Source organism: Gavialis gangeticus, unplaced genomic scaffold, assembly GCF_001723915.1.
Source record: "Gavialis gangeticus isolate Ggan-Ray unplaced genomic scaffold, GavGan_comp1, whole genome shotgun sequence".
In the NCBI taxonomy this organism is placed as follows: domain Eukaryota; kingdom Metazoa; phylum Chordata; order Crocodylia; family Gavialidae; genus Gavialis; species Gavialis gangeticus.
The window spans coordinates 6657408-6668310 of record NW_017729030.1 but is presented as its reverse complement, the minus strand read 5'-3'; the positions used below and the strand labels follow the sequence as shown (position 1 = coordinate 6668310).

The following is a 10903-nucleotide window of genomic DNA, read 5'->3' as shown; positions in this document are numbered from 1 at the left end:
GTGGGGGGGTGGTATGTGGTTGGGAGGTGTGAGGGTGTGTGTACGGTGAAGGCAGGAGCGGGCAGGACTCAGCCCCATGCAGAGCACAGCTGCTGGCAGGGCCAAATACAATTCACCGGTGGCTGTCTGCCAGTAGGTCAGATCTAATCAGCTGGCAGGGTGGATCCAGTCCACGGACCACATTTTGCTCACCCCGTTTTAGATATTATAAACATTCATTCAGATGCTTTTCCTTAGCAAGATACACAATGGAATATCACTTTATGGTAACACTTAACCAAGCACCAATGATAAAGTCTGTTGCCCCAATCCGGAGTGCTATAAAGCACAATACTTGATATTAGGCAGATACTTAGTTTGACCAATCTGTATATTTTGTTTGATTTATTATTACAAAGCTACTGGAAAGCAACACTAGTAAAGGATAAGAAGTCATTTGTTCTATCCCTTGCTCATTCTCAGTGGAAAGGTGATCCTCAGAGGCTAATTGACACCATTTCAAAGAGACAGGTGGAACTGGCAAACCTACTCTTCTAAATATTCACTAAAGCAAACACGGAAAAAGATGCAAAGTTATTTTAATGGAATATAAGGTTTCACAGATGGATGCCATTCAGGAGTGGAACAATTAATGCTCCATGAAGCATTTATTGTATTTACTCAAGTTGAAGGCTAGGTTGCCTACCCCCCCGGTCACCATGGGAAAAAAAAGCTGCATCTCAGATTTGAGCATGGCCCAGGGCAGGTGATGGCTCAGCTCTGGCTTTGGCCTTTGGCATGGGACCAAAGCCAGAGCCAAGACACTGCCTGCCCAGGGCGGGGGGGAAGACACCATAACTTTATTTTCTGATTGGAATTTTATCTTAATGTATGAATAGTTTGGGATCTGAGCTGGTGTTCTGCTCTGATGAAGTATGCTGAGGGAACAGAGGGTGGCTGGTGGGGAAGAAGTCAGAACTGGTACAGTGTATGCAAAATGGCTAAGACTGTCATATACATAAGAAGTGGGATTAATACTTGTCCAAGTCAGTCAGACAACCATAAAAACTATTTGTCTTTTAAAAAGTCACATTACACCAATGTCCACTGAAACACTTTTAAAAGTATGAGAAAATAGAAGATAATACTGCAAGGGAAACCTCTCCCCACAAAAATTCTCTTCAAAATACTTAAATAAAAATCAAGCTTAATTCCTCCCCTTCTGGAAAGAACTCAGAAACACAAACTATTTGATTTGTTTTACTTCCACTAGTCTTGAAGTTATAATAGCAGCAGAAGTCATTATGAAAGAACAAATTTTATACAAGTCTTACCTCAGCGCATTCTGCGTATCCTGTTTCAGCTCGCTGAAGAAAGCTATTTTGAACTGATGCCTAACAAATAAAAGCTGCAAAACATAACCAATATACGTTTAACTGAATACATTTATAAATGTGAATATCTAATTTCTATATAAAGAAATCACAGATGCTAGTTTATATGACGATTACTTATAAATTTGCAGATTATAAAATAAGCAGAGACTCTCAGAAAAAAAATATGGCAGTAGTACTTGCTCAATAGCATTCTATACCATACGGCACCTCTGTTAAACCTAACCTACTGCTGGGGGGGTGGGGGGAACGATGCAGACAGATGCGGAGTGGCAGCAGCATGAGCTGGTGGGTGGTGGTGGCAGCCATATGCGAGCCTCCCCCCTCCCTCTGCATCCAGCCAGCTGGGTGGCACCTGTGCAGCCTACAGAAGGGCACTGCTGCCCATCCCCACCCACCCACATGTACCCCCTAGGGCCTTCCCCAGTACCCCAGGGATATGCATACCCCTGGTTGACAACCCCTGCTTTAGGGCACAACTGGTGTGCTTAAAGAACTCATTCCCGGTGTTCCAAAACAAAGGAAGTCAGTGGCTGCAACACAAAGTTGTCTCTATAGAGAAATATTTGGTGAATTGACAAACAAACGAGAACTAATTTAATCACAAATCTGGGCTTGAGTCCCACCTACAACCTGCTGATTTAGACAGAATGGGGTGGGGGGGGGGGGGGGGGTTTTTTTTTTTTTTTTTATATAAACAGAGACTGCTTCAAAATTATCCTTGTTAGCCACTGTTTTAAAATCTGCTTGTATCATAATTCTTAGATGGTATCCCAGGAAATATCAGTTTGTGACCTCCCAATATCACTAATTCTATGAACTACAATAAAGCACATAGTATTTGGACCCTGCATTTTGGAATATCTTAAACCAGCTAGTAGCACCAATTTTAGAAAACAGCTGGTTGAAACTTGTTTCTATGCTCTTCAGTTGCTTCTACAAGATCTGACAAATGGAAGCATTCAGCTTGTAAGTCTAGATTTCATTCTACAGTATTTTTTTATTAAGAGTTTGTCTTCAAAAGAATATGAAATCAAATTCACCCTTCAGAAAAGTAGGAAAATGACTATATGAGAAAAATGGGCAATAATATGCAAAAACAGGAATAGTTTACTTGAACATACATCAATCAGAATAGATGCATCAACTTTTTTCCTTAAACTATTTTAAGGAGCAGCTTTACCTGATGTGTTGTCTTGTTCAAAAACTCTTTGTGAGATTTAACTCTTCGGATTTCTGTATAGTAGTAGGTCTGAGCGTGCTCATAAAAGGCATTCTCTAATCTGTAAAAGAAAATAATTCAGACTAGCCCATTACAGAAGCGCATTCAGTACACAGAGAATTCAAGAGGCCTTAGAAAAGAACTTCAGTTTGAGCACCAATCCTTCACAAATTATATTTTGACAGTTTACGGCAACTTTAATCATTAACAAAAAAAAAAGGAACGAAGATAAGCATTTTTGTGATACTATTTTGTGATACTTGCATTAATTATTTTTATTACTTACTTGTCTGGGATCCTAGCAATGGCAGGGAAACTGTGCTGTACAAATACAACATGCTATTGCCCTAGACAGCATGCAGTCTAAACATGAAGCAAGAGACAGATGGGAGCACAACAAAGCAAGAAAAAAACTGGACAGCAGGACAGGTAGAACTTCTAGTGCATTGGTAGACTAAGTTTTACTTTTTAAAATAATAACAAAGGTGAGTTAAGGGATGATTTAGAAAAGTATAATGAACTAGCCCTGCTAATATTTAAAGGGAGGCTCTCCTAGGCACAAGGCATAGAATGGAAGGAAGCATAAAGAGTAATAACAGAAAAACAGTGGTGGCTAGGACCATGGCCCAATCAAAGAGGAGATACAAGCCAGTGATGGGCTTAGAAAACAAAGACAAACAACTTATATTTGATATGATACGGAAAAAAGGTGGAGGAAAAAAGAGTCAGTGCAGGGAGGTACAGTCTCCACTTTTACCTTTAAAGACAGAAAAATAGATAAAAATATTTAGCACGTTTGTGTTCCTATATGTTCAAAGCATCCAAACATTAAAGAAGAAAGACTGATATGAAGTGGTATACCCATATCTCTATGCTAGAGGTGCACCAATACAAAAATCGGTCCAATACCGGATTGGCATCAATATAAAGAAAACTGACTGCATCAGAAAAATCAGCCTGATGTGGCCAATAATTTGGCCAATAAATGCCCATGTGTGCACAGCTGCAGTGCAGCATATAGGCAGCGAGGAACACAGCCCAGCAGTTTGGAGAGCTATGTGCAAGCTGGTAAGTCTGTTATGGTGGAAGGGGAAAACAGGGCGTGGGGGGGCAGATCAACACCCCAACAGTAAGGGTGGGGTGGGACTGGGGCAGGCATGGGACAGAGCTGCAGCTCATCCACGGGTGGAGGTGGGCAGGGATGGCTCCCACTGCTATGGGCTGCTCATCTGGGAGCAGCTGCTCTGTCACTCGCCTGCTTGTCCAGCAGCTCCTGCTCACTCGTCTGAGAGGGCATGGGACACGCACACACACACACACGCACACCACATGCCTCCGGATTTGCACAGGGCACGGCGGGCTGGGAACAGCCCCATGCAGCTCCAGAAGCAGCAGCAGGAGCCGCCAGGTGAGCATTGGATCAGAGACTTCCAGACAAGCAGTGCGCAGTGGCGAGAGCTGCCCCCCACTCCCCCCCGCACAAGCTGTGCCTCTGTCCCATGCCCATCCTACCCCATCCCACCCTGACTGGGCAGCACTTGCCCCAGCCCCACTCCTCCCTCACTGCAGGGACCTTGATCTGCCCTGCCACACCCCTTCCACCACACCAGACTTACCACCTGCATGGAGTTCTCCAAGATGTTGGGCTCGTATCGGAAATCAGATCAGTTTCAGATGATATGCCTCCTTAAAAATCAGCTATCAGTACCAGTCCCAAAAATCTCTATCGGTTCACCCCTAGTCTATGCATAAGAAGGGAAGGGACTTTTAAAATTCCTGTATCAGGATGTAATCATATTTGAAGCATACAACTTAGTATGAAATACATTAAAGTTAATTTGAGAACAATAAAAATAAATCTCTGTGAATGTCAAATAGTTTCTTTCCAGCTGTGAGAAAAATATAAGGAGTCCTTCAAATGATTGCTTCCTTTCTGCATTTTGCAAACAGGCTCTCTGGCCGTGTCAAGTGTGGACATGCAGTATATGGTGCTGCAGACCTGTCTGCGTTGCTGCACACTGCACATGGACATTCCCCGTGTTCCTACCTTGCCCAGAACCAGAGCCTAGCCAGCTGGAGCCATGCTCCAGCTGCCAGCCAGGCTTCCTGCCATGGCTGCAGCCCTGGGAAGCACCTAGGGCCTAAAGGTAAGGCTGCCAGGGCTAGCGGTTGCTGGCCCCAGCCTCTTCTACCGCACCCTGGGTAACTTGCTGTGCTCCAGAGCATGCCGGGTGGCAAGCATTTCCCAGGGACAAGTAGCAGCAGGGAGACAAATGTTCACACGTTTCTGGACACAGCCTCTAAGGCTATTTTGGCCACTGTTAACCCAAAGGTTTTTTTCTTTTTTTAACCATACAGTTACTAATCCATTGAAATAATATATGGATATGTCCATATACAATGTTAGACAGAAAATGTTTTATGTAAAGGTTAGGACATAATGCTTTTGAAGTAATAAACAATTTAAATGAAAAAAATCTCTACTAAAACACTAATGCAAATATGAATAAGCCCTGATGCAATTCAATTAGACATTCTAATTTTTGAAAACCAAGGAAAAAGAACTTTTATTTTTCAAATATCTTGACAAGATGCCAGAAATTTCATGTCCAAGGGAATAAAGATAGAAATTTATTAGAAATACTGATAGTCAAGAGAAGTAAAATGCACGATTAAAAAAAAAAAAATAAAGCCAAGCAGAGAACAACGTTTGAGATGACATCTCTAACTTAATATAAGACAGTAAAATAGTTAAGGATTGATTCTTCAGCATGATGGGGAGAGTTTCAACAACAGATAAAATGTGAGTACAGGAAACGCTGGCCATTCGCCAATTCAAATATTCAAACTCACGCTCCCTCCCCGCATGCTCTCAACATGCTCCCCACCCCCTTGCCGCACCAGCAGCATCTGTGGGAGCTCCATGCTTGCTACTGCCGCTGCACTCCTGACATTAGCGGATTTTGCCATTTGCGGGGATCTCCGGAATGCATCCCCTGTGAACAGCGAGCGTCTCCTGTAATGCAAGTTTTCTAGTTCTCTCTCACACATCCACTATAGATCAACTAATGTTCCTTAACACTCCAGGGGAAAAAAGCAACCCAAGAACAAAACACACACTAAAGAGGAAAGAAGACTTTTACCAAAAATCACCTACCTTATAATGTATCCAACAAGATGATCAGTATGCGGCAGCACAAACAGGGATTTTCCAGAGAGGTCACAAGCATTACATAAAGCTGCTGCCCTTTCTGACGCAATAACATCTTCCCCTAAGGAAGTTGAGACAGCACAAACATCAGCTCACAGACAAATTAAACTATATTCTTCTCAAAAATTAACCATCAAAATATAGAGAAATCTAGTACATTGACGAAAAGATGGATTCCCCTACACTCCACCTAGAACATTAGAGTTTTATTCAGTAGAACAGCTGAAAAACTGAATTGCCTCCAGAAAACTTCGGTAATAAGCCAGCAATACATTTGCAAAGAGCAATATATAACTCTTTACAAAATGTATTGCTGGCTTATTACCCAAGTTTTCTGGAGGCAATTCAGTTTCTCAGCTGTTCTACTGAATAAAACTCTAATAGATATATATTCAGTGCTAGCCATGTGGTTATTTTGAAAAAATATATCTAATTAAAAAAAAACTTCCACAGCAGGTTGGTGTATTCTAGGTGGAAAAATAATGCTTTGCCCAAAATTAACACTACTCTTACTTCTTTAATTCAGCCCAAGTGACTTTTAGAGCTGTAAGAAAGAGAAAGGAACTTATTCACATGAGTTTTCATAATTCCATGTAACAGAGCTATTTTACTTCTACATGTTTACATCCGAGTTATGTGCTTGAAACAGAAAAAAGAAATCTGTCAATATTAAGGCAAGGAAATAACTCCCTTTAATTACAGGTTTCTGTATGACAAAGTAGGGGAGTGGGAGATTTCTCTCTGTACCTGGAGGCAAGGGTGTTTTCTTCTGAATCAAAACCACAGCAACTTTTGTATTTCTTCCCTGCAAACTCTGCCTGAAAAAGAGTTGCGAAGTCAAACTGACAGTCTGTGTTTTTAAACAACCCAAACAAGAAAAAATCCAAAACAAAACAAAAAAAGAAGATCTCAGTCTACACAAAGGCATTAAACAATTGGATATAAAATATCACAAGATCGACCACAGAAGAAAATGTTCTCTCTACTCTTTAAAGATGCTACAACCCTTGAACTGTTAATAACAAGTTTAGCCAACAAGAATTAAGCAGAGGCAGTTCCCAAACAATTCGGTCAAATTACCTTCTGAAATAAGACTTCCTTACAGCCATTTAATTGCATCTTAAATATTCAAAGCAAAATTTCAGTTGCAATCACTTTATCTCCAAGGCCCTTGTCACACACTACACTTAAGACGTGGTTAACTGGTTAATCACGCCTTAAGTTGTAACCCAGCCATAATTTCAATTTATTAATGATGCAATAATGAGGAATAAGCCCCACAGTTATTCCATTAAAAACATGTAATGACTTTGTGGCTGGGTCCTATCATACCACTAACAGAACTTGTGGCCAGGTGCACCCCACGGCAGGAAGTCCCATCAGCTGACCCAGGTCTCAGCCACAGAGGCACAGTACATTCCTGTGGCTGGAAGTCCACAGCTGACCTGGGTTCCCCCTGCACCAGCAATAAGGTGTGATGGGATGCGATTGTGGGATCATGCATCAGATCTCCTGCCATGCACGTGTAGCGTGACAGGAAGTGCAATTTTGTGGATTGTGCATCAGATCCCATCACGCCTTCACCTGTACATCTAGAGGGGTCCTAAGGCAGCCCACTGCAAAATTATGACAAGAAACACAAAATGTGAGAAATTATGAAAAGAGATTAAACTGTTGTATAGCAAGTCTAAGTACTGTGCAACCTATACCCGAGTGCTGATTTGTTTCAGCTGGATGACAATACAAACACAAAGTGTACCTGACAATTTCAACTCTAGTTGCACATTCTGACTGTTTTTCTTTCCATTGTGTCTCATCCCAGTCCAGTTCATAGAACACAACCACAAGTGCAGGTACCAGATTCAGATGTTTGTTCATCCAACCAGTCTTCAGTATCCCTTTTGGAATGTACCACTCATAAGATGTCCTCTGAAATTGTTTAGGAAAAAAAACCGATCAGTTATCAATCCCAACTAAAGTTGCCATATTTGGGAACTCTTTGTATATTGTTGATCTTGAGGATCCATTTATCATCTTTTATCCAACAACCTTGCCCTCTACACTGAAACCTAATGCTATCTTTTGGTTATGATTTCATTTAGCCATCATATTTAACCAACTAGTATTACAAGCAGACAAATGTTACTGGAACATCAGATAAAAACAGAAGTCTTTGAAATCCAAGGGAACCAAGATGAGAGTGGATGGACAAGAAGGAGAGAAAAAGAATACAATACTAAAATGCAGATTACGTTCAGGGATAAAAAGTTATATTCTTCACTTATGGAATCATTTTGTGCAAAATAAAAAAACCCAAAAAACCCAAAAAATATACACAACCAGTTTTTTTGTAGAGCAAAAAAGAAGTCAAAATTTGAGAACTGAAGCCAGGTCTTTTGGTGTCTAGCTCTCAGCCCTTGGTATGGACTATGCTGCTTATCACATGCCAAACTTTGACAGTACTTCCTAACTCCTTCTGCAGCACAGTAAGTAGGCTACAAATACTAATCTTCTACTGCAACTCACTCAGTCAAAATTGAATAGCTGGAGTTCGGATGTTGTCCAAGTTACAGATTTATGACTTTAACATGTAATGCTTCCAGATTTCACTTAACTACAGTGTAGAGAGAGCCACGTTAATCTGAATTCAGGCAGAAAGCAGGGCAGGGTAGCACGTCAAAGACCAACTCCTGCAGAAAGTTATAATCTTTCATAGGTGACTGTCTACCTCATCAGATGCTGTGAATGTACTTGCAGAGAGGAAAGATACCAAGTGAGGAAAAATAAAGTAACTTAAATATAAGGGCAGGGAAAGGACATGGGAAGAGGACTGATAAGAGAGGCAACAGTGGGTTGAAGACATCAGAAGGGAGAAACAAAGCAGTTAACCCACTGAAGGACATAAGGGATATAAAAAGATAGTCCAGAGATAATCCAGAACCTCTGTTGAGACCATAATTAAGGACCAAGTCAACATCCCTTCCAAAAAGACGCACACGGTGCTTATACACATGCTCCAGGATGGGGACAGACGGTGCTTTAATTAGAGTGGCTCCAAGAGCCACTCTAATTAAAGGCACCCAAAGCATCTATTGCATCAGTGTCCCCACACTTCAAAATGGTGGTGGGGCGCTTTATCTAAAGCTTGTTGAATGAGCTTTAGATAAAGTGCTCCCCTGACATTTTGAGGTGCGGGGACACTGATATAAGAGCCACAGGATGCTACTGGAGCACAGCAATTGCCACACTCTAGCAGACATGATTAATCAAGTCTGCTCATGTATAGGCACCCACAAGCCTGCACTAACTCCTGGGAATGATATCACTGACCAGAGAGTAGCTGTTCATAGGCAACAGACCATTAAAAACCAACCAACCTGAATGCAGATTAAGAAATCACCCACAGGTAGGCCTGTGCTAAATATGGTCTCAGGAGAGATTCTACCTGCCTTCCACATAGCAGAAAGTAGTAGTAAAGTTTTACACAGAGTAATCACAAACAGCAAATATTTTACAATAGGAATTTGATATCTCCTATAAGATTGAATATTCTTTTTAATGAGATAGACAGACTGATTTTGGACTATACCTTTGTTCTGCATTTGGGATATTCATGATCGCCAGGAAGTACTTTGAAAGAAATCGGGACGCGATCTGCTCTTCTATTAGCACAAAATGCATCCCAGACTGCACGATGAACAGCATTGTATATAAGATCCAAGCCCGTGAGGGTTACAAAGGCCATAGGACGACAGCACAGCTCCACAGGGAAGTCCCACTGCGTCGGGGTCATCTTGAGCTCGTCTTAACCCTGAAATACAAAAGTACCACATATTTCAGACCACTTCCAGAGCAAGCAGCTCTTGACCACATGTAACAGCCATCGTTCTCCTAATGAAAGCAAGCTGGCCTCTGCAAGCAAGAGGCTGGCCTGCTCCACTGAGGCAAAATGCATTTTGGGAACATGCAGGCATTTCTCAGCCACTGACATTTTTTCTTTTAAGATGGTTTTGTTTTTAAGAAGCCTCAATGAAGGTCTCACGCCTTGATGAACCCTTGACTGGGGTTGTTCCCTGAAGAGAGATGGCACTGGGAAACCCTCACCTCTTGCTTCTTTCCAACCCTGACTGAAGACACCCAGAGAGGTTTTTGTTTTGTATCTTGTTCACAGCCAGACCAGTTCCAAGCTGAATGGGCCAAAGCCCAACAGCCAGGCTCCCAAATTCGACTGAGCAGAGCTCAACCGTCAAGTCTGCACGGCTGGGCAGCCAGGGAAGTCTCCTGCCCCCCAGACTCCCTGGCCTAGGGCTTGGTGCGGAGCTGCGGATACTCCCTAAGCCCCCAGCAGGCGCCCACCGCGCACGCTCAGCTCCGGGGCAGAGGCCTTCAGATTGCGCCGGGGCTGGGACCCGATCACGAGGCCAAGGAGGCAGCCGGGGGACGCAAACGCAGCCCCCGGGGCCCAGGCAACGCTCTCACCTCCCGAGCTCCCGCGGTTCCTTCCGCCCGGCCCAGTCCGGCCCACCCGGCGCCGGCACCGCTGCGGACAGCTGGGAAGAACCAGGAGAGCCAGGCAGCTCCCCTGCGGAAGCAAGCGCCAAGCGCCCGATTGACAATCCACTGCGCCAATCAGCGGTGCCCAACCCAACGACCAAGCCCATTATTGGCGCTCATGGAGACAGTCCGCGGAGAGCACGAGGGGCGGGGCCACGAAACTGGCCAATCGCGAGAGGGAGGGGGCAGGCCCGGCGAAGTGGGACGGGGACCAATCGGCGATCCATGAAGCGACCTGGCCGAGGAACTGGAGCGGCGGGGTGGGGCTTGGTGTGTGCGCGCATGCGCTTGGCTTTCGTGCGTGCTCGCGTGCTGTCGGGTCGGGCTGAGAGCGGGCGGCGGCAGGGACTTGCGGGGGGGGCTCCCCTCCCCTCCCCCCACGCGCCATGACGGCAAACGAAGACCAGGAGGTGAGACCCACCCCCCACCCCCACGTTACAGGGCTGTCCTCCCCCCTCCCGCGGGAATACGTCACACACCGCGGGGGCGGGGCTGCTCTCGGGCGCCCCCGCCCGGCGCATGCCTTAAAGGGGCCGCATGTGC

General features: G+C 44.1%; 2 protein-coding genes across 2 annotated transcripts in view; one reads left to right on the top strand and one right to left on the bottom strand.

Moving 5' to 3' along the window:
- TRAPPC11 (trafficking protein particle complex 11) overlaps positions 1-10388 on the bottom strand; it is a 46357-nt gene extending 35969 nt beyond the window's left edge. Inside the window, exons 1-7 of the mRNA XM_019521889.1 lie at positions 10286-10388; positions 9396-9617; positions 7566-7735; positions 6554-6624; positions 5753-5867; positions 2557-2656; positions 1314-1387 (exon numbers count right to left, since the gene is read on the bottom strand). Coding sequence (XP_019377434.1) covers positions 1314-1387; positions 2557-2656; positions 5753-5867; positions 6554-6624; positions 7566-7735; positions 9396-9599 — 734 coding nt within the window. The 5' untranslated portion in view covers positions 9600-9617; positions 10286-10388. The remainder of the gene's footprint in view (positions 1-1313; positions 1388-2556; positions 2657-5752; positions 5868-6553; positions 6625-7565; positions 7736-9395; positions 9618-10285) is intronic.
- A 294-nt stretch (positions 10389-10682) lies between these two features.
- The window catches only part of RWDD4 (RWD domain containing 4), an 11897-nt gene continuing 11676 nt past the window's right edge, over positions 10683-10903 (top strand). The window contains exon 1 of the mRNA XM_019521888.1: positions 10683-10770. Within this exon, the coding sequence (XP_019377433.1) occupies positions 10747-10770 (24 nt within the window). The 5' untranslated portion in view covers positions 10683-10746. The remainder of the gene's footprint in view (positions 10771-10903) is intronic.